At 39.6% G+C, this 24,350-nt stretch overlaps 1 protein-coding gene across 21 annotated transcripts in view; it reads left to right on the top strand.

The window, feature by feature from the left end:
- PRDM16 (PR/SET domain 16) overlaps positions 1–24,350 on the top strand; it is a 459,271-nt gene that overhangs the window by 395,157 nt on the left and 39,764 nt on the right. For all 21 annotated transcript variants that reach the window (XM_025212044.1, XM_025212072.1, XM_025211963.1 and 18 more), the window contains 3 exons: positions 11,394–11,496; positions 19,525–19,723; positions 23,781–23,928. In XM_025212044.1, coding sequence (XP_025067829.1) covers positions 11,394–11,496; positions 19,525–19,723; positions 23,781–23,928 — 450 coding nt within the window. The remainder of the gene's footprint in view (positions 1–11,393; positions 11,497–19,524; positions 19,724–23,780; positions 23,929–24,350) is intronic.

Consider the following 24,350-nt stretch of genomic DNA (forward strand, 5'->3'; position numbering starts at 1 on the left):
AGGGAAACACTGAAAGGATGGTGAAATGTTGCTGGTGCCATTTAGTTTTCAAGACATCATGTATCCCCTTTCAATAGCTGCAGTTTTCTTTTGTTTACTTGTATCATTCCCTGGCCCTCTTCAGACGGGTGAGTGTTGGTTGCGGCACGCTCATGGGGATGTAAACTCTGCTTTGCGTGCAAGTCAAGAAAATGACACATTTTTCTTTCCACGCTTGCTGCACATGATGTAAGAGGAACCTAATTATGGGTGACAGATTATCTCTAGGTTTTTTCCAAACCCATGACAAAGGGCAATATGCCCCAGTCCAGAGTTATGATCGGTGTTTGTGTCTATACTTTGGCAGGTTTTATATAGCAGCCGCATTCTGGCTGAATCAAAGTGGCTGAGTGGGACGTCCGTTCAGTAGCTCGGCTGCTGATGTCAATAAAACGATCTTTTTAAGAGAGCTGGAATGGTGGGAATCTACTGGCCCAAAGACCTCTCCTCTAGTGGGAGAAAACTGCAGAGCATCGACAGCAAGCATGAAACCTGGATTCTGTGGTTAAAACAGAAAATAAATGAATGGAGATCAATGTTGGTATTTCATCGTGGCCTGAACAGTAGAAAGTGCACACTGTATGCTGACAGTGATGGATAGAGAGTCTGCTCCAAGCTGTGAACTAAGTTTTTGTCGGTATTTAAGTGTTGGGGGTGGGGGAAATGGTTCGGAGGACCGTTGAGAAAAGAATAGAAACTTAATAGGCATGTGATGGAGATGCCTGTAGCGTGTTCTCCTTGGGGAGGGGATATTACATGGAATTAATATGATTCTGATAATGATAGTCCCAGAGGCTCAATAATCTTCGCCCCTAGACAGATGACAGGGTGTTGTGAGGATTAATTAGCTAATGTTTGTAAAGCTCTTTGAAGATTAAAAAAAAAAAAGAATCGGTTTCAAGAAGAAGGAATTGAGCTGGGAATTCAGCAAGCCTCCAATGGAGTGAAATGTCGGTCCAAGGTGCTGGTTCAGGCCTGTCCCTAATGAGATGAGCATTACTAATACCGTTGCTGCCTAGCAGTGCAGGGACATTTAGATGGCTGGGAGGGAAAAAATATTTCTGAAGTGCATGTGACAGAAGAAGGCATTGAAAGAAGCTGTCATCTATAAATGGAAGCCAAATTATTGATTGGGTCTGAATGCAAAATAGAGAGTAACAAAACCAATTCATGTCAAATGAGAAGTGACCTCAGCTTTCACCCAAAGCTCAACCCAGCCTGACCCCAGACTTGTCAAAGACTGAAATATTTCAGCCAACTTTCTCCTCATTTATATTTTAATATGCTTGTGCATACCTTGGTTTTGGAGAGCACTGGAAATGGAAAAAGGCAAAATACTGAATTTCTGGACAAACATGAACTGGATAAGCTTTGAGTAAACACATTCAAACTTGGGTTCCTTATGGAAAATGAATGGCTGTATGTTTTGGAACCCTTCCACCATTATTCACAAGTCATCTTGTGGTCAAATAACCCAGAGCCCCGATATTTATCATGAGCTCCATGTCTTACATCACAAACTTTGTGACACTTTGTGACACATGGAGCTGCAGGGGTCATTACATTTCCCCTTACCTATTACCTAAGTCCTTTTATAGTCATTCATTCTTGGCAGAATGTACTGGGCTGCAGGCAGAGTGAAAACGACCTGTGCATTCTTCTCTGAGCATCCCACAGATTATATAGTTCAGCCTATTACACTAAATTTTATCTTTGGGGATTCCCAGATGATTCAGCAGCATCAGTGCAACCATACATACCGTCTAAAACCTTCTGACATCACCACATATGCTTGTAGCCCTTCCTCCAGGTAGTTCTGTTCACTTTGCTTTAGCAATGAAATTTTGCCCAGTGGGTTACTCAAGTGACCCTACTTATCTAACACTTGGCACTGCCAGGCAGGAAGGTCACCAGGAATTTGAAATTATTTCTATTATTGCAGTGAATGAACCAGTGACAGCAGCAGTAGAAAACACCAACACCCCAGAAGGATTGTTAGAGGAGCATGAGCCGTTTTCTAAGTCTGAGATCTTTGCAAAAAATATTTTTGATTAAAAACCTGAGTGTAGAATTATGCCAATTTGACATTAATCCACATGCTTTTTGCTTGAAACATTAAACCTTAGGCTGCTGGATTTTTCCAAGCTTGCCACATCAATGCTTAAGTTTAAGAGCCACATTTTGCCCCCAGTTACAAGGCTAAGTGATTATTCATATTGTGTTTTATTTTAAGACCAATTAATTGCATTTCTTTCCCTTCATCTAGAAATTGCCTTTCTCTCCCTCCATTTAGAGCTTTTTAGTTCTGTGTTGTTTCAGTTAATATAACAGTGCAACTAGAAGAAACAGCTGTGTGGCGCTCTCACCGGGCTTGTTTCTTTTTACCTTCTAGTTCATTGCAGCCATATATTGTGCAATTGCTTTGTTGTAAACTCAGCTAACATACAGTTAAAAAAAAGACAGAAAGAGTAGCAAAATGGTCATTCAAAAGTAGAGAAATTAAAAGGACCCAGACTATAACTAGACAGTAGGCATATCAAAGGGTTTTCTCCCGTCAGCTTCTTTCCTGAAGCACTGAAGACTCTCAGGTCAAGCCAGCTGGTAGGAATAAAAGGTCCAGTGTACAAAATGCAGGAGACAATGGTGATTGATAACCAGAAGCGCCAGACACTTTAGTGGAGGAGGGGGAAAAAATCATAGGCATAACAACATCAAGGTCAGGATGTACTTTTTCCTAAGCAGCTGATTATGACAGTCTGGATTCACTGGAATAGCACCAATATTTAGTGTAATTAGTAGTGCATAGGAATCCTTATAGACTTCAGCATTATTATTTTCAATTTTAATAATTGCGGGGCAGCTGTGTAGCTTTGCTGGTGCTGGATTTGTATTATTAACTCCCACCATGTGTTCCTCCACACCACTGTAAACACAAAACCAAACCACAACTTTCTTTTCTTGGAAAAATTCTAGCTTTTGACAGTATCTGACACTGATCCTTTTTGATGCAATTGCCAATGTATCTTCTGGTTTGAGGCGCTTCAAAAGGTAGAGACAGCTTGGATTTGGGCCTGAAGTTATTTGAATGCTAAGAAAAATAAGAGCATTATGAGAACAAAGTGAAATAGAAAAGAAAAATCTCTCCTGTCTCCTCCCATACCCTCCCCCTCCAAGTTCTGAAATATTAGTCTCAGAGGGAACATGTCTATAGACCAATACCAGTTCCCATTGAATTCAGTGAGAGTAGATTGAAAGTTTGCAACTAGCCAAAGCTGTCTTTTGGGTCAGATAGGAATTCATACTTGAAGCTTTTACTCCAATAAGATCCATAGACCTGAATGATTACCAGATATCAAAACCCAGGTTTAGGAATTTCTAATCTCACTCATTAGAACTCCAAGGTAATAAAGTACACACACAACTTTTTCAAGTGCATATTAAGTGTTACTGTGGCCAGTTATGGTGCCTACAGTTCGATCGTGGAAAAAAATCACGTCTTATGTCTTATTCTCATTCATATGTTTGAAGGATAGGGGCCAAATGGTTGTAGAAACATTGATCCTCTCTTGTTCTCTTGTAATCTATAGTTAGCCTATCAAATTCACAGCTAAACTTAAATGGTTTTCTTAATCACAAAAAACTATGCATAAGGGTGTGATTTTAGGCACTGTACATGCCTCAAGCATCCTGTTGGTGTGAAAGTAGGGTGCTTAGCATCTTAAAGGATCAAGCCCTAAATCCTCAAATCCAAGGTGATTTTTCAGATTATGCTTTGCCAGTTTCTACCTGGCACTTCTGTGTTAACTTCTTTTTGCTGTGGTGCATGTTCCTAGAGAGACTCTGCATAGAGGGGTCAAGGTGTAGCCACCACACCCATGCAGTAGGCACGAAATGATTAATCCTTTTTTCTTTAAACATGTAAAAAAAAACGAATTTTGTTCTAAAAGAAGACAAAATAGTAAACATCATTGTGCTGATGAGAGTCAAGACAAGCTTTTAATCAAAAACATTTGCTTTCCAGCAAAAATAATGTATGTTTACATAGGGACCCGGCCCTTTACACTCTTATTTGTACGTCAATAGGACTACATTCGGCTCTCTTGTCTTCATGTAAATCAGGAACAACCCCAGTCACATCTATAGAATTATTCTGGATTTTTAGTGGCATCACTCAGAGCAGCCTGTGGGCCTCTAACTATTTTTTGAACCTGTAAAAAATGTTGCCTTTTTTCAAATACATCAGTTGTAACATTTTGTTCCTCAGTTCCAATTTTTAAGCTGCATTCAAATGTAAATAAATCTGAGCGTGACATTTTTGTAAACTAATTTTTATGAAGCCAAATACAGCCCCAAAAAAGTGACAAAAAGATTGGAGGAATGCTATTGATTGAAATCAGAGGTTTCCTTCCATGAATACTGTAATTAAAACGATCTATTCAAAATATCTGAAAATCAAATTAACATTTTACTTTGTTTGTATCTTATTGTCCTTTTATTCCGGCTGCCTTCAAAGGATTGGTTTATCAACAATTCTTTACTGTGAATCTTCTGTAGTTAGCAAAAGATGGGAAACTTTTGCAAACATTTGCAAACATTTAAATAGAATAGTACACAATTAGTGTGTTTCCCATTACACAGTTTTCAGTAATAGCTCTTGTTTTTATGTCTATGCCATTCTATTATTATTTGAAAAAACAAGCATCAGCAGTTAGTAACAATACTGGTGGTAACATGAGACCCCATTTTTATCCTATAGCAAAAATACATATATTTTTTCATAAGCTACCCTATGCACTTAGTTTCTAGGCACATAATAGACTGTCCTAAGAAAGGCAAATAAAATGGCAACAGGGCTTAGCGGAAACAAAAAGGAGGTTACTTCAAAGCAGGGAAACATCCCAGCCACGGCAAAACATGCAATTGCAATCTGTTTAGAAAGATATGGGGCCAGCTCCTGAGCAACTTACTCAGTCTTGGGTGAGGCACATGCACACAGAAGTGTGCATATAGATCTGACTCGGTTCTTAGATCAAGAGTGCTTAGAGGTATTTTTAGTATTATTTATCAAATTTCTAACACAGCTAGCTACATGCAAGGGGGAAAAAAAAACCCAACAGTAGTAATTCTCAGTTTAAATTGTCTTTGATTGTGTACATCACTTATATGGCACACTGATGCAGTTAGTGGGCGCACTTTTTGATCTTTCCCTGAGTACTGCAGCTGGTTTCTCTGTTTTCTAATGTGCTCCCATCTTAACCTAGGAAAGTGCTACCACAGTGAAGCTAAAGTAAATAGCAGGCATCATTCATACAACAAGTAAACATACTGTTTCTATGAAAGGTACTTGAATAATGAGGTAGCAGTGGAACAGGCTTTGCTGAGTCCACATGCTTCATCTTCGTCCCTTGCGTGGATATTGGAAACAGTTAGACAATTGCCAGATTGTTTTTAAATGCATCTGTCGGCCTCAAGAACATTTTTTTTCCATTGAAACAGTGCATGGTTGTCGAGTACTTTGTGATGTGGTGCTAGTGAGATGACTTAGAAAATGATCAGACAGTGGTTCTATGTAACGGATAATTTTCAGGTTTTGTCCTAAGTAGTTTGTAATATGCTGCAGAATATTGTGACCTGAGCAAGGACTTTCCTAGATATCACCAAGACCAGGCAAATGCCCTTCGAAATGGCTTGAGAAACACCAAACCTGTGGATCAGGCTCAAATAGAAAGTCGATCCTTCTTTTTTTGTTAATGCTCCATATCTACTCATACGAGGAAAATATTAGCAAATGCAGAAGCCAAAACAGGAATGTAACATTTTCAAATCTGTGGCAGAACATTTAACTATTTTTTTTTATTTCCTTCCCTGCTAAAATAATATCAAATGACCATTAATATGTGCTTGGTGCTTGCATATTTTAATGGGTTCTTTTCTTCTCTAGCAGGAAAAAAAGAAAAAAATCATAACATTTTAATGAAAATACAGCACATAAAAGATTTTAAAAGATGTAATCCTTTTTTTATGGACTATTTAATCTGATGTTTTTCAGTGCACACAGCAAACAAAAGGAAAGGGGTTTTAAACACAGCAGTAGTTTTAATTAATTCAGAACTTCAGTAGCAAAATTGCAAGATGAAGTTAATTATTATAATGAAGCATTTGATAAAATGAATGCGACTCCAGCAGAATGCAACTTTTATTCAAAGTAATTAATCAAGCTTACATTACCTTTCTTGATTGTTTGCTACTGAAATATGTTTACCTGCAACATGCTGCTGCTTATTCTGAGAAGACACAGAAAGGGAACAACCGAATGATGCTATTTTATTGAAATAGTTTTAATGACAGCTATTGCTGTTGTAGCTTAAAATATATAGGGCCAAAACTATGCCCTGCTGAACGCAATGGAAATGTTGCCCATTAACTACAATGCAACAGGATTTCTCTTGTGATTTTTGATCATCTGCTTTTTACATTCACATGTAATCTCCAAGATTTTTCTCTGTTTGTCAGTATTGGGATTTTTGGCTCAAACCAGTGTGTTCCTTAGTAGGTATCTTGTGTTTCAGACTTGTTCTAAGTTCTCTTATGTAGAAGTGTTTGGGGGATTTTTCTGGGCGAAGGCCTAAAGCTCTTTCTCAGATAATTCTTCCTCTGGCAAAACTCCCACTGGTTTCATTTGTACTCTTGCCTGAGAATGGATTGGTCTAAAAACAGAGTCAGGTGTCCAGGATTTGGCTCATTGTGTCTGTTGTACATGACAGGAAAGAAGTAAACATGATCTGAAAATAAAAAACAGACTACTTGAAAAAGCAGCTTTTCAAATCACTTGTAGTTTTTCTTTGGAACCTATTAAGAATGCAAATGACTGTGGTTTGTAGAAAATAATGAAGCATATTCTGTCAGGAATATGTTCGCTTTCTTTTTGTGTTCTATGTATTTAAAATAATGCCATTTTGCATTTCTGTAACACCTTTCAATCAAGGATCTCAAAACACTTTACAGAGAAAGGCTCTTGACCCTTCAGCGAGGGCTGCACAGGCTGACTCGGGAGAGGGCGAGGGGGGCAAGCATGCACGATAATGTTAACTTTCAGGATCACGCTGTTGTAGCTCTGATGAAGTAATTCATTACAATCTAATCAGCGAAAATCTTTACCAGAGTTTGGTAGCGTTTGCAGGCGAGCTAAATATGAACCGTGCAAAGGTGGGGCACTCTTCACTAGGGGATGTCCCGTAAATCATTGAAAACTGGATTAGATTTTTCCTCTTCACTCTTTGGCATCATGTCCATGTTACTGAAGCAAGACACCAATTAAACAGCAGAACTTAAAAACCTTTCGTGTCAGAACATGCTCGTCTGCTGTACGTGTGATATTAATTCTGTGTACATGGTATTAATTCTTAAATTCACATCCAGCTCAAGTTAAATTAAAAAAAAAAATCATTTTTAAAGGCCCACAAGAACAATTGGGAAAATCAGATAATTTGCATTGATAATATATACTAATGATAGAAACTGTTATTTTTGTCTTTTCTGAAATGCTTAGATTTATCCTGTTGTGTTTCTCTACGTAATAAGGATTGTTGTTGTATTTCAATTACAAGTTTTCTAATCTCAGGCGTTTTAATGAAGAAAGAGCTGCAAAAATAAAAGCTTCAGCCTGTTAAAAACTTGGACTGCTGGTTGTATAACCCAAACTTCCTTTTCCTTTGATTTGTAGCACTGTTGTAGTCTCTATTACATACATAATATAGGGAGGTCTCCAGAGAGCCCAGTCCTCACTGATAAGATTAGGGGGAGTGTCTGAGGCTTGGAGTTTAGATAATCGAGAGAGGATCACTAAAGAAACCCCTCTACAAGAGAGATGCACAGAATGAGAATGCAGTAGCCAGGGTAGTCCTTCAGGAGCTGTCACCAGGCCTGCAATACCAGCTGCCTCTCTCCAAGTACAGAGGATGGTTTTTGCCATCAACCCCACTGGGATAGTTTACTGGAAAGATTTAAATTTAACTCAGGTCTCTGAATTGCTGCACCTTACCCAGAGAAAACAGGTCAGACATCTCATGTATTTATTTATTTATTTATTTATTTTTCTTTCTTTTTCTTCCTTTGCTCCATTCTTTTATCATTTAATGTTTTTTGGTTGTTTGGGGTTTTTTTGTTCAGTTGGTTGGTTCATTTTTGGTGCTTTTGGTTGGGGTCAGGTCTTTATTTTGATTTGCAGAGTGACGTGAAAATAATTGCAACGTTCAAGGTAAGTTAAAACTATCAAAGAGTGCTTCTTGGTGCTTTCTCCAATTATAGATACCTCATTCCATGTGCGTAGTCCTAAACTGGTAAAAAACAAAAAAAAAAAAAAAAAAGAAAAGAAAATGGCCCTAAAACAACTGTTTAATGAAGAGCAGTAAGTGAGGGGTAGGGATGAAGAGCAGTGCTAGCAGCTTTTGGATAATTTGTAAGTTCATTTTAGTTGGTAAAGACTGCCCCCTAATGGAAAAACCCAGAAGCTGTAATATAAACTTCCTAAGAAGAGGTTAAGATACTTTGGTATGCCATTTAAAGGATATAAGTACTATAAAAGTCAATTAAAAAAACTAATTGCTTGCTCTTTATCACTCATGGTTAAAACAACATATTTTTCAAGAAAGGCATACATAATATTAATTGAACAATCAAAATGTGTTGAATGGAACCTTTATCCATGAATGCTACTTATGACTGCAGATAATGTGTGAGGAAATCTTCCTGAAATAGAGTGATAAGGCTGAGAGTTATGTTCTTGGCAAATACATTTACCCAATTTGTTCTCTTTTTTTTTTTTTTTTTAAACATGGAAAAGTATTAATTCAAGTTTATCTCTGGATCTGACACTTTGGGTCAAGTCCTTTCTCAGGCACATATCTCTCAGTTCAGGGGTAGACAACCAAGTCCCAAATGTGTCCTTTACCAATTATTTCATTTCCGTGTAAAGCAGAGGTGGTGCCAACTCAAAAAAAAAAGCCATAACACAGAGAGAGGGGGAGACGAGAGGTGTAACTTCTCATTAAGAGTAAGAATGATTTTTCTCCCACAGTATCCACCCCTCCACAGACAGCAGTGCCATATACTCTAATAATATATAATCAAGCGCTTGAGACATTTCACTGGCATATTGTAAACTGCCATCTCTGTACCGAGTGGTAACATGGAAACACAATTAATTAACGTACCTGAGGTTTTCTTGATGTCCCTAAGGGATTTAATTTAGGAGGAAACCCCAGATGGATAACCACTGTCACCTTTTCCGTGTTGATCTCAATGAGACTACTCACAGGAGGAAAGTTGCTTCTTTGCATAAGTTTTGGCTGGATCAAATCCTGAAATGATGAGGGCCAAATCGCGTGCAGTCCTGAACACCCACAGGTCTTATTCACATCCTTTGGAAAGGCGGATGGTCAGAACCTCTGACAGCCTGACAGTCGTTCTTTGTTGTACTGTTGGTACAAGGAGATGAAAGAGACTTTGTGAATTAAAAAAAGTCTTCCTAAGGCAACGGATTGATGCATTTCGTATAGAGGTATAAGAATTCTGCGCGTTCAATCCCAGCTGAAACATGGGGTTGGCGGAGAGCTGTTGTATCTAATTCAGCAAACTAAGGAGGTGATGGATACAGTCTGCATCTTATTTAGGAAAAGGATCTAGGTAGGGGAGGAAGGAGACGGATAGCTAATTAACCCAAAAAGAAAATTCTGATGTGTAAAACAACCTGGTGTTTATTCACTGCCACTAAAAGGATTGCCCTGTACTAATAAAGCATTGCCGTTGACTTTGAAGGTTAATGACTAGTAGCCCCTGAATTCTCAGGGCATAATTGTTAGAAAAGGGCAGGGCCAAAATGTTCATAAAAACTGAGAAATGTCTTGACCGCACATCCAAGGGGCCGAACCTCCGGCATTTCTTGGCTGCTCGTCGTCTCTTTCAAATCTGACATTGACAATAGCTCAGCTCCAGCCATGGGAGTCCTTCAGTCACTACCATCTCTGTGCTTTTCTTTTGCTGCTCTTCCTCATGAAGTGACCTCCAGTCATGATCTCTGAAGCGTTCACTTTTCCCACATGCAAGACTGTCCTAATCCACCATTTCTGCATTGCCCACAAGCTGCACTTAAATGTTAATATACACTGCAGTGTGAGGGAACCATTGAGTCAAGTAACCCCCAAGCCATGTAACCCCATGATCTGTCCAGAACCATCACTCCCCCATACACACACATTGTTGCTGAGTTGTTACCATCACCTTTAATGCTGGTGTCAGGATTCTGCAGCGGTCGACACCATTACAAGTCAATGACAGTGGATTGTAAACTCTTCATGACAGGGACCAAGCTGTTTTAATGTGTTTAGTAAAGGGTCTGACACACTTTGGAGTATGCATAATAAGTAATGGTGCATGATATGTATGAAATCAACAATGTCTCACGTGTGTATATTTATGTTTCAGTGTAATTAGAAGCATTACAGTCTTTGCTGTCTCAGATTTATTGAATTTTCCTGTTGCAGAAATGACTACTGTTCTCCCCTAATAAATGCACCCCTGCAGTTCTGTTCTTGTTTATTCCTTATGTGCATGTGGGCAAAATAAATCCCAATGCAGGAGACCAATACAAGGTCTTACCATTTAAGCTCTATTTTACAAGCGATTTGGATGGTACATAAGACTGTGGGGACCCCTACCCTCTTGTGAATTCCTTCTATGTTCCCCAGCTTGTTCTTCAGTGCAGCAAGACAGATATCTTAGATGCACAGTGTGGCACTCACCAAATTCTAATGTAGAATGGGCTCTGCAAAGCTGGGTTTGACTGATGGTGTACTTCAATGGAGACAGCATGTTTTAGGGGTCTGGTTAAGAAATAATAAGTCTGATTCTAAATGGTGTAAATTGGTGTAGCCCCGTTGGCTTCCAAGGAGTTATGTTAATTTGCACCAGCAGAAGAATTCGTCCCCCCACCCCCCTTCAAACAACAGTTTGATACTGGCTTAGGCAGGGACCCAAACTTGTGCTCTGTCTATTTTCCATTTATTTTAACAAGTATCAGTAAGTGTATTAGAAGAAAACACAAAAGGAAGATTTTGTGTAATTTGGAGGAGAGAGACTTTTACTGTAAATACCACTTTATCATTCAAACCACATGAAACTCTGACACACATAGAGAATAAATAAAGGCAGCAAAAGAGCTCTCAGTAGCAATTATCAAACAAATCAAGTGACAGCCTCCCCTATTAGCTGGAATCATTTGGGTTATTGTGTAAAAATGTAAAATGTGGCTTTGCATATTTAACATGTCTCCTCCGTTTTTGTTTTCCTATTTGCAGATCTATTATAAAGTTATTAAAGAAATTGAGCCAGGAGAAGAACTGTTGGTGTATATGAAGGAAGGGGCTTATTCGCTTGGGAACATGCCACCCAGTATGGAAGGTAAGATCATTACTGTTAGATAGCACCTTTCCGTACCTGGCACCAGGAGGAAACAAAAGAATATGCAGCAAGAAACTAAGTTGCATGGTTACCTGCTCTGTTATGTAACTGTTGATTGTTCTAAGATTTAATGTGTTTTATACTGTTCTGTATTGGCAAGATAAGCTGCCTTAGTCAGCGATGCCTAAGCAGATTTTTTTAACCTCAAGACTTGCACAGATACATTAAATATTTTTTCAAGGAATGTTGTGGTTTTGAATACTATAGGGGATGGCTTATTAATTTCCAGGGTTGCCATGGCTGTTTGTGGGTAATAAAAGCAAGGCGACACATTCCAAGGCTTACAAACCACTCTGTGTTCTTTAGAGCGTCAGAGCACAGAGCAGCAGTGACAGTGCTATTTTAATGTGGATGGCTCGGCAGCATCAGTTGGTGGGTCCATGGAACTGTTAGAACAGCAGTTCTCAACAGGTGTGACAAGATCCTTTTAAGCGTGCCATAAACGTTAGTGTTGTTAGGTGTGCAACCATGATTCCCAACATAAACCTAGAGATTTCAAATAGGAATCCATCATATTAAAACATTCTGACTCGTTGTGGTCTTTCCAAGTTCTTTGCAAGAAAAGAATTGCTCTATTCTTGTTTGTAGTTAAAACAAGTGTGTAAATTTGGAGCAGGTATTTTCTGAGGGGTGTCTTGAGTCTAATGAGAGGTGTCTTGAGTCTGAAAAGTTTGATAACCACTTCATTAGAGCGACAGGCTCTACTGAAATAAACTCTTCGTTGCTCCACTGTCTCACTTGGCAAGCAGATTGAGCTGGCTAGTCAAGGTGCCGGGCATAAATGGACTCCTTGAGTAAGCAAATGGCTTAGAGGTACATTGTGTATTGAGCAGCCAGAGAGATTAAGTTCTTATATTTAAAAAGGCATCTTCCCCTGAATGCATTGATATTACTTCTTAAAGTTCAGTCATTGTTCAGGACATCAAAGGGGCCGTTGCATTTTTGGGGAGGCATGAGTGTTTTACAGTAGTTAGAGCAAGAACCTGTGGTCTCTTGTGTTCTCTTTTTGACTGCCACCCACTTGCTATGTCTAGTTAAAGGCGACATGAAAATTGGGGGGAAGCACTGGTATTTTTTCCCCCCTTTTTATAGTGTTTGAAGACGGGTGGAAAAGATTTTTTTCCAAATTAAAAGTGAAGAGTAAGAGGAGTTTCTGCTTGCATTTCCACTCTGACAACAACTAGGGGAAGGGAATTTTAGTCAGGCTATTGAAAATTTTGGGCTTAATTTTAAACTGACTAAAAGCAGCTGGCTTTAGCAAGAAACTCCAGGATTCTTACAGCAAAGATTACAGAAAGAAAACCCAAGAGTTTTCAAAGAAACCCCAGCCTTCTTGCTTTAAGACGAAAAAGTTTTGCCTATAGACAGGGGGTTATTTAGCTGAATTCAGGAAGGTTTTTGCACAGTGTTAGGAACAGGCTACCAAGCTGGCTGGGCCTGTGATCTGACCCTGTCTGGCAATATTTGCATTCCTATGTTTTACCTGTTTACTAACGTTTAACACAGTGGTTAATGCAAATGCCCTGAGGCATTGAGGGGATCTCTGCCAAAGTAGGGAAGATCAGACATCCTATTCCTGGTACAGCTAAAATAAAAAAAGCTAAGCAGAGAAAACAAGAGTCTGACGAAGTAACCAGGCAAGGTTTCTTTATTCTTTGGAAAGAAATTAAGAAGGGCACAAACCCATATTTTTAAAAATCTTTGAAAAAACTAAAACGGAAACAGAACTTATCTGTGTTTGTTTAAAGCTAAGCTCATGAAAACGCCTTGGTAAAACTAGATACAAAAGGTATGATCAGATTTTCATGTATTTTTTAGTTTTCCTGTAATTTAGTAATGACAAAAGTGGGGGGTTAGTTTTAAAAGTGGGTGAATTATCTAAAGTAAATGAATTATTATTTAAATGTAGTCCTTTTCTGGTCAGCCACTGACTGTGAAAACAGCTCATTATTAATGTAAATATGCCCATTATTTTATGACTAATTTATACAAATATATTTCTGCCTATAGGCTGCTCATGAACTAATTGTATATTGTTTGGCATAATCAGCATTTGAAATTTGAGCTATTATGTTGGACCTTCTGTTCACACACTTCCCTTACTGGTAGAAAAATGTAACTTGGATTCAGATTTCCATGGCAAACACTTAGGAAGATGAATGTGTAAAATCTGCTTTTTGCAATATTTGTTTGCAATTTGTTGTTTCAGTGAACTGTTTCTGCCAAAACACTCCTTTGCTTAAGGTACTCCTTGAAAAGTGGATGAGAAGGGAGTGAAAACACAGATGATGCAAATTAAAACCTTCAGTTGATTTTTTTTTCGAGTATTTTTTCATTGTTGCGTTAAATGCTCGTGATTTCCTTAAAAGCAAGCCACAGATATAAGATATTTCTGGTGGTACTTCCCCAATTATGGTGTAAAAACTGAATACCTCTTTGATAATTTAGAAAAGAAATAGAAAAAAAAAATCAGCAAGGCTTTCTGGTTTAATGCTGCATGATCTGTTTTGCTTCAGAGATTTCATATTTGCTTTTAAGTGACACTTATTTGAACAAGCAAAAAACACCTTGTTCCCTGTAATATGCCAGCTTTGTTGTTATATAACATTTTTCTGCATCTTCCCAATAATGTATCATGCTTTTGGCAGCTAATTGCTTTTAAATTATAATAGCCCAACATTGAATATTTGACTTCTTAATACTTCTACCTTTGATAATGCTGTCTTCCCCCTACCCTCCATTTAAATTCTGAATTGCAGAAGAAAGAAAATGCAAAAATGTTCCACACAAAGATAATTATCATAAAAATCTTTTATCCAAACCCCAGCCAAATGCAGTAGACCCCTTATCACTGCAGGAATTTTGAGTAGGGCTCTTGAACTCCTTTGAGACCTGAGTCTGGTAGATTAGCATGTAGATGCCACATAATTGTGTTCCCCTTGGTTTCTCTGAAAGCTATTAGGCACTGATTTATTTTTCTGTTACATTCTTGTTTTGTCCTGAATGTTACTGATGGAACTTAAGATAGACGCATATAACCACAGATTTGACAAACAAGACACAGAGAACTGGCAGCAATTTTTTTGTTGTTGGATTTTTCTTTTCTTTTCTTTTCTTTCCCCCCCTACGACACGGAAGCAGTAAACTGTTTTCATAGGGCAGCATTTTTATTTATTGCGTTTAAAGAAAAAAAAAAACCTTTTATGTACCTGCTATAAATTGGAGACTTTGTGGCAAAGGCAGAGATCCAGATACCAGGAGATCTCAGTTCAGTACTAAGCTTCCTTTGTGACGTGGGATCCACTCCTACAAGGTGTTGCTCTAGCCTTTAATCTATGTGTGTCATGGTTTCTTTTTCTGCAACAATGCACAAGGGTATTGTAAAGCTAAACTCACTGATAATTGTAAAATATTTGTTTTCATGAAAATGCAGAGTTCAGAATACAAGAAGTATATTTATTATGTATCAGTTTAGGATCTTTCTTTATTCTGCTTGCCAGTCAATTTCTTCTCTTCAGAAGTGTTTACCAGGGCTTATTTCTAGCTTTCCAAAGAATTTGCTCACACATGCACACCCATTCAGCCATGGTAAATGTGCATATAGATAGATGTATTGATAGACAGATAGACAGATGGACATGCACACGCACACTCTGTGAAAATCTCTCTATATAGATTTATATTGAATATATACACACACACACACACACACACAAATAAAAAATTAGAAAACATGAAGACATTTTAGGGTATGTTTCTACCACGGTTTTGTCATCTTTTTTTATTTATCCTCTAAGTTTTCTTTACCAAATATTCTGTGTGAAGAAAATCCATTTCCCCTTATATTGTCGATTCTTTGTGCAGATGAAAAAGCTGGTTGTGCTTAATAGTGGAAGAAGACCATCACTGCCATTGGTACATGAGACTGCACAGAACAGGTCTATTTTTTTAATATAACTGAAGCATGATGAGCTTTATCTTTAAAATATTTGCCTAACAAAGACAGAAAGGAAAAGCCCAAACTAGAGATGTTTAAACTGAGCGGGGTAATAAAGACACACAGGATGCATCTACATGAGATACTACTGCACAGTCATTATTGTACATTTATTTAGTACTTGTATTAGTACTCAGTAACTGGAGTTACTGCACAGTAGTGCTAGCAAACATCTTTTAGGTGATCCCATGGCTCAGTAGCCTCATAAAACTGTGCAGTAGTGTATTAGCACTGTCCATGCTGTGACACGCTACTGAAAAGTATTTTTTGGCTACTTGAAGTCAGCACCTTGTGTAGACATGCCCACAGAGTTTGACTTCTTCCAGCATTACTTAGCAGAATCCTTCTTCACTCCAATTTTCAGGTGGTATCAATGGATTTTAGCCAGTTGGGGATCTGATACCTTTTGGGGATCAGATTTCTTGTGCACAACTTGTGACCTCCGTAGTTCTTCTCAAGGTGCAGGATGAGGCAGGTGAGGGCAAAATTGGACTCTAGGCAGGCACTATGTCATGTGTTGTAACACAGTAGGTGAGCCTATGTGTTTCCAATCTGCAGTTAACTCTGTGAGAGAACATTTGCTTTTGAGAACAGGAACCCCCGGGTTCCTGTTTAATCAGCCTATCTCCACGACTAGAAACTGGCTCGAGGTAAAATAAGAACGAACCCAAGCCATCCCATAAGTCTTGTACAGGAACAGGAAGAATTTCTGAAGTTTGAGGAAGTTCTTTGTTAAATGTTCTCTGAGGCAAAAAATTTCCTCCCCCCTCTAAGTTTTCTATTTTGGGGTGAAAGCCAAAGTATTACAGTGTAGCTGCGCTGGGCAGATTTTTGTCCTGCATGCAATTAGGATACACTGGAAATTTCTTAGGAGATCAGTCTTGGGATTCTCCAACCTGAGGAGCTGGGAGAAGGTTGGGAGAGGTTCAGACATCATTAAGTCTTCTTAGAAGAAAAATAAAGGAGAGAAACAGTAGATGAGCAGAATGTTTTACTGAGAGGTGATCTCATTACCAGAGCAGTTCAAAACTATTCCGTCCAGGTATCATGCAGATCAGTGAAGTAAATGAGCCAGCTGGTTCCAGCTCATCTGTCATTTTCTGATACCCAAAGCTGGAGCAAAAATGGAGGCACCATAAATACTGCAAGCACTGCTGGCACTTTGCTCCACAGATCTAGCTTTAATGAATGTATGGTAGGTGGCCCATCAAGCCCAGTTATAGATGGTACCAGGATGAGTGCAATGCCAGGAGTGCAGACAAGTCCTTTTAGGGTTTTAGTGGGTTTTAGTGTTCCCTCAGCACCCATGCTTTGGAGAAGGTAATGCTACTCCTCCTGTCTAACTCAGCTCTATCTCAAAAGAGGTATAATTTTAGTCCAGAAATGTTCTCTGATGAAGTCTTAAGTTTGGCCTGGTAGCATCTTATTTCCCATCCTGCTGTCAGGTCACATGAAATGTGAAAATGTGACATAATGACATAACTGTTTGCAACTTTTTTTTTTTTAATAAGAAGCAATTGCTAGATGACAGGACAAAAACAAGTACCACAGTTAATGCAGTTTTGTCAACCACCAATTAAATGTAGGGAGCTTCTTGGGTCTCCATTTTCAGCTTTCCCTCCCCAGAACTATGATACAAATCAGTTACAAATTGGCACAGCCCTCACAAGCTCTAATAAACCCATTTTATTTCCATAAAAACTTTTAAAAGGGGCTCAGTCCAGACCCCTGGAAGGCAAGGGGCCTTTGACTCTTCTGTGACTCCCAAATTCTGTTATTTGTCTAAGCCAACTGAAAATGGGGACAAAATTGGGTAATTTTCACTATTTCCCCTTGTACTTTTTCAGCTCAAATTCAAATGTGATCAAAACAATTCTGAGAAAAACTTTAATTTTTGGAAAACCGTGTCCTTGTTTCTCCCCCCGCCCTTCCATTATCCTTTCTTCTCTTCTTTTCTCACTTTCAACAAATAATTTCATATTTCCCTGTTTTATTTCTCTCTGTTCTAAAATGGGAGCAATATCATTGCCCTCACCTCACAGGAGAACTGTAAGTATTAATAGACTCCTTAACAGTATTGATACTACTTTAAATGCAAGTGCCATGAATAGAGATAGCGTTCTACGGTCTAGTTCATATGGCACTGGGCTATATTGAAAGGGAGGAAGAGATTTAGTGTTTGGGTCTCAGACAAGGAAGCTATACAAGATCAGTGGAGAGGATACTGTCTTGGCTTCTAGAATCCTAGAAAAATAGGGCTGGAAGGGACCTCGGGAGGTCATCTACTCTACCTCTCTGCTCAAGGCAAGATCACTGCCTTGACTCCAGGGGAGCTACTTCTGATTTATACTAAACACACTTCATAAAACAAAGATTTAGGCAATTGTGATATTTGGTGCAAAATCTGGTGCCAATAATCATCTCCAGCACTTTTTAGCAAGGAAATCTCTTTAAATGTTTTACACATCCTAGAAATACCAGTTCCGTATAGGCAGACAAGAGATCGAAATGCCTTCTGTCTTTTAATCTATCATCTCCTTTCTTGTACCACACACTACCCATGATGCTGTTCATTAAATTAACTCTGAGCAAACATCCCTTAAAAATAATATTTTCCTTCTGTCTCCTAAGGTAATGAATTTCACTGCAGGCTTTACATTTGCAGCAATGTTATCAGAGTGTGAGAAAGGGACTTTAGGCCTGCTACAGATGCAACATTTTGCATGATTGGAAATTGGTCTATACCTGTGACGGAACAGAAGTTCGGCACATGCAGACTGGTTTAAAAATGGCAGAACCCAGTCTAAGATTGGCCCCCTTCCCCACCCCACCCCACCCCACCCCACCCCAACAAAGGGTTGCTTACAGAAAACCACGTAACTTTAATCGAGTCCACCTTGGGCCTTTTGAATGTCTGCACCTAGCCTTAATTGCAGAAAAGTGTTTTCAGAAACGTGGGGGGTGAGGAGAAGAGGGAACACAGCAGAAAGCAACTACATGAAAAGCTTCTGTTTCAAGTAGACTGCTGGGTGGAGAAACCCTGGACTGTCCCAACTCCCTCACAGAAGTCATTCTCCTGGAAAATTTACAGCTCTGAGCTGATTGTTTGACTTGGCACTATGGTCAGGATGCTGCCTTGTAAACTTAATAATAGCTGCCCTCTTTTTAATTTGTTTGACCTTGACTACAATAATTTATTATATGCATTAGATCTTTTTTTTTTTAAACAAAGAATTTGGCCTCTTTTTCTTTGCTGCACAGTGCTCTGTCTTCGAACTCCCCCTACTTCGTGAAGCCCTCTGGCTGCTGCATAACAAACACTGGGGAGAGGGGAGGAGGGAAGGCCTTGGAAAGTGCAGTTCTCCAGGGTTGAGCTCTTCCTAGCATAAATACATGATTATCTTTTACAGGCTTTTGGGGAGGCAATAATCATTCTGGCTTGTGCAGCTGGGGGGAGGTGGTAATTTGTTTTGTTTTTTTTTCTTGACAGCTTCACAGGAAGAAACAGCCATCAAGGTATTTGTATTTAAAAACACGTTGACAGACAGATAGACAAGCAAGCAAACAGACAATCCTCCTTCCTCCACAGAATCTCCAATACTGTGTAAATCCACTAAATCCTGCTGGTCTCGGCTCAAAGCCTTAACAAGGCTCAGGAGCAAACGTGGACAGCGGAGTTCAAGCTGCTGCTTACTCAGGGCTCCTTTCAGAGTTCGACTGCTTCAAGGCTGTGGTTTCTCCACATTGCCCGAGCTGATGTGAATGGTTCACGTTCAGCCAGTCGCAGTTGATGTTAGCTGCACCTGCTTGCTTCGAAGAGACGGATTTTATACCTGTGGCTTGTAAACATGCTTTTGCAGTGATCTTCATTGACATGCATTTTGTGAGCCAGAGAACTAGTGGATCGAACGACCTGGCATTATGTGAACTTGCTAACACCAAAGCTGAACTGCTTTGTCCATCTCTTTCAGAGGACCACACATTTCGCTGTGAAGACTGTGATGAACTCTTCCAGTCAAAGCTGGACCTGAGGCGGCACAAGAAATATGCCTGCAACACTGTCAGCTCTCTGTATGAGACCCTGAATGAGGAGATAAAACAGGAAGGCCTCAGCGATGGGCAGGTCTATGAGTGCAAAGACTGTGAGAGAATGTTCCCCAATAAATACAGGTATCTCACACACAGCGGGCACTTGCCTGGCTAGCTATGAATTGAAAGCTTAAAACAAATTATCCTAATATGAAATCTAACTGTTCAAAATGTATTCGTCAAGTGGGAAATGAATGGCTCGAGCTTGGGACTGGGATATGGGACTTTTCAACTGCAGTTGCCATGTTGAATGTGGCTCAGGCTAGTAGTTTTTAGAAAATCACTCCCAGTCAATAGCTGTTTGTCACATGAGGTTATGATCTCAGTGCATTTCAACCATCCACTGCCGTGTTACCACAACTGTTTTCACACCACTGCAGGAAATCCTCCATCACAATTTGCCCTAATTGTTAGCAGAATGGCCAAGGCTTGAACACATGGTGACGCAATTCCGGCTTACCCTTTCCAAGTCAACAATGAGGCATATGGCCAGGGCCAGTAACATTACAGTGCCAACCTAACATAAAGATCAGTTTTTTAAAGAAAAGATTGCAATCAGGGCCTGATCCTATACCATTGGATAGAGAGGAAAGTGGGAACACTGCTGTATTAAAAAAAACACCAAATACTGCAGGCCTCATGATAACATTGTTCGAACTGTCAACACTTTAAACAAGCACAGCAAAACTACAAGCTTAAGGCCAATGGTCCACTCTACAAGATTTTGGTAAAGATGACCATTGAGTGCTGGCCACTAGGAATCATGTTGAATGTAATTATAACATTTTGTTGCAGATGAGTAGATAATAAATAGGAAAAGTGTTCTTACAGTCCCATGAAATACACAAGAGAATCTGAAATTAGAGTATAAATGTTTCCAAGACAATCCACTAATGTATCTTCACTAAAATATATCTGAATACTGAGCACCTTGCAGGAGTTTTACAAGTCTAGGATGGGTAACGTCATCTAGCAGTTTGATGGTATCTATATTTTCAGGCAGTTCTCTCTGATTCTTCCTCACCTTTTGTTTTCCAACTTGAATTATTCTTTTTCACTTTCTATAAGGTTGCTGTTTCTTTGAATTTCTCCAACTCTCCTGGGAAGATAACACATCCATGTGATTTAAAAAAAAAATACCCCAGGAAGTGGAATTCTATCTGAAAAATCTTCCTGCCTTTTCAGTGATAACAGGAATAATTTATTTTCAGTCTCCATCTTCCTTCTTTGTTTATACTGTCCCACTACAATCTCCCTCCCTGAGTACTGACATATTTCCCTCTTGGCAGTGCATGAATGCTTCCTGAATCCCTTTATTTCCATTGTATGCAAGTAGTATTTCTGTTGTACGGAGTAGGAGCAAGGCATAGAGATAGTCATACCCTTACTTCTGCTAATAATTGCTCACTAATGTGAGTAAGGGGTTAGTCTCTTGCCCAAGCTCAAACAGAGATGCTTTGAGCAAAGACAGGAACAGAAAGCTGATCTCCTGAACCCCTGTCTAATGCCTTGTTCTCAGCACCACCTTCCTACTAGGACAGGTTCCTCAGAGTCTTTGCTATAAACTGCTCTTTCTTAAAACTCATAATTAAGAAAAAAGTGGGCATGTACCCGCTGAGCTATCCGACTGAAAGGTTACCTTAATAACCAGATAGTCATGAGCCATGATTTTCAAATAGGACTCTTTTCAAAATTTTCAAATGGGGCTCTTCTGTATTTGGGTGTTGACCTGAAGACATAATGAAAAAGCCAGATTCTCAGAATGATCTCAGCCTTTTTTTATGCACAGCATTGAGCTATCCAAAGCCAGTAGTCACTTTTGAAAGTTGAGGCCTGAATGCCTAGGGTATTCCTGGAAGTCTAACAATGTCTCAGGTCTCCGTGAATTTTACTATAGACTAAGCCATCCATATATCTTGTTGCAAAAGGAAAACAAAAAAAGTCAGGTCTTGGCTGGCATTATGCGGAGGCAGAGAACATGCTGCGCCCTAGTCCGTGCATACATTAAATTTAGTGGAACTTTCAGAGGAAATTACCAATTCTTGTTTCGTCCCCCTATAAATCTGGCTATTCCACTTTATGAACTGAGAAGCCCTCTTAAGACAGCAAATAAATCCAGTCAACATATCTAGATGGTCTCATAATTTCTTGAAAGTTAGTTCAGCTCAAATCAAGAATATCACCAGGGAACTGAAACTCAGCACTTAGCAGATGACTAAATAAAAAAATGTTTGTGCTAATCCCAGTAGGTTATTTTCCTGTAAACATTATAATAAGTCACCTGCATTTGTGCTGTATAAACCCATAAATCACAATTAACTGCCAGGAAAAAAACCATCTATATTAATGGCATTAAGAACAGAGTTTCTTTTATCAAAATGGATGATTATTCTTCATAATTAACAGCCAGCCAATTTATTACTGTCCGCTTCACAATGATTAACCATTATAACTTTGAAAGAAGAGGATCATCCAGAGACTAGTGGGATCTTAGACTCTTCTGGTTAACAATAAATGACTTGGCTTTGGAGCAGAAGAATATCTGTCCAAGTACTCAAAGGGTGCCAAAATCTCAGCATGCACAATTGCCATAATTTGTGAACCAGCAAAATCCCTTAGATTCATAAATATTTGAGTTCAGGTCAATGAACATATGGGCTGGGAATTTCAAGAGTCTAAGTGAAGGCGATCTGCAGTCCTACAGTGCCTACTGCCTAACTCTGCTTGGCCCTTCAAAATCCTCAGCCTTAGCGCCTTGTCCTGTGCAGTCAGGCTATGAAAAAGTCCAGTGGTATTTAAGGGAGCTGGATTAAATTGAACTGTAGGGTTGAGTTTTGTTATGTTTTTTAAACTATCCTTTAGAAAATATACCCCTGTGTTAAAATTGTAAAGGGATGACTTAATAAAATTTACACAGAAGTTTCTGTTAAACATCACAAGTTTTTAATGATCCTGTGGAATTTATCAATAAGGTTGAATAGTTACAATTCCCACTGAACTGCAACAGGATTGCAGATTTTCTTCCGTTCTCAGGATCAGGCTATTTGAGGTACATTGTTTCAAGCTCCTTGTGTACCTGGATTGCTAACAGGGCAAAGCCCCTTATGCTCATCTTCAGCCCAGGAAGTTCCTCCTTTCCCTACCAGTACCTACCTCTCCCAGTAGCTCCTCTATACAAGTGCACCTGGGTTAGTGGCCAGCAGAACTGCCATGTGCTGACACACACACTGAAGTTCAAAAGGCAGAGACAGCACTTTGGCTTAGAGGAAATGCAGCAACCTATAGCATTGTCTGAAAAGGCCATGGCACTGCTCCAGCAGCCACTTTGGTTTGCCATCGTCCTCCTGGCTTGAGAGAAGCTGCCAGTTGGCAGAAGTTGAAATCGCCGAGTTAAGTAGTAAAAGATGTCTGACATTTAAAAGTGAAATGTGTTTGCACCTTATCATATTTCTTTCAAATGTGAAGTTACTGCGTTCTGGGAAGTTGTGGGCTTTGTGCCCATGAAAACGGCAACCTGATCACTTCAGCAGTAACACAGCTAATATCTTGTCTTTCCCTGAGGGGGTTCGGCAGGAATCTCTGTCACAAAGTGCTAGCTTTTCCCTTTAGAAACCTGCAGGCATGGGTCAGTTTTGACTTCTTTTTTGCAGCAAGGGGAGCCAGTTTTGCAGTAAGAGAATTCATGAAACATAGCGAATTTTGGAGAGGCCCATTCTCAAATGTGAAATGAAATGCCAAAAAAAAGATTGGAAAAAAAAAAAGACTCAAATTTCCATATAGTTGCACCCTTCATTGTTAATTTGTCGCTCACTTCATTTTAAAAGGTTTTTGAAGTCATGTTATGTGACAAGCACCATGTCGACTAGTTAGTATTAAAGAAAAAAAAGCCCCAGTGGTTCTCGGCCTCTTTCTCTGTCATCATCTTTAATCACCACTCTCTATCTCAAACCTCGTTGGTACTGTGACCCTAACGGACATGATTATTGTAACTGTAAATCCACTGAAAGAAAGTGCTTGGTTCAGCCTTGTCTGTAAATTAAAACCAGTTGAAGCCTGCACCGTTCGGCTCCATTTTCTAGCTGTCGGAGTTGCTTGCCTTCCCTTACCCTGTGAGGTAAGCGTGTCTTTTCTTTCTCAGCTTGGAGCAGCACATGGTAATCCACACGGAGGAGAGGGAGTACAAGTGTGACCAGTGTCCAAAGGCTTTCAACTGGAAATCAAACCTGATTCGTCACCAGATGTCACATGACAGTGGCAAACGCTTTGAATGTGAAAATTGTGTGAAGGTATGGCAATGCGTTGTGGGGGAACGGCATCACCAGGGGAAGGTGAGCTGGAAGTGCAATTCAGCACGTGCTGTAGCAATCAGCACCATTTAAGGTTTTGCGGATTAATGGTGGTAAGCCATCATTCAGGCTTAGGAAGCAGAAGGAAAGAGGAGCAGACAGCCCTCCTTGTGTGGTGAGCCTGAGTGGGGAAGTCAGGAGGCCCAAAAAGCACCTTTCTACTGGCCTTTCCCCAAGCACTGGATGGGCAGATAGATCCTGCTATTCAGAAGGAAAGCATACCGACCAAAGGGGATATGCCACCGATGTCAGCGAGCATGCCTGCAGCCTGCCGTGAGAGGTGTCAGTGCTACCTCGCCTCCGTGCCTGCGTGCGGGGTGAAGTGAAAGCCCTGCACGGTTGCGCTCCCACTCAGCTCTTCC

Source organism: Alligator sinensis, unplaced genomic scaffold, assembly GCF_000455745.1.
Source record: "Alligator sinensis unplaced genomic scaffold, ASM45574v1 scaffold366_1, whole genome shotgun sequence".
Classification (NCBI taxonomy): domain Eukaryota; kingdom Metazoa; phylum Chordata; order Crocodylia; family Alligatoridae; genus Alligator; species Alligator sinensis.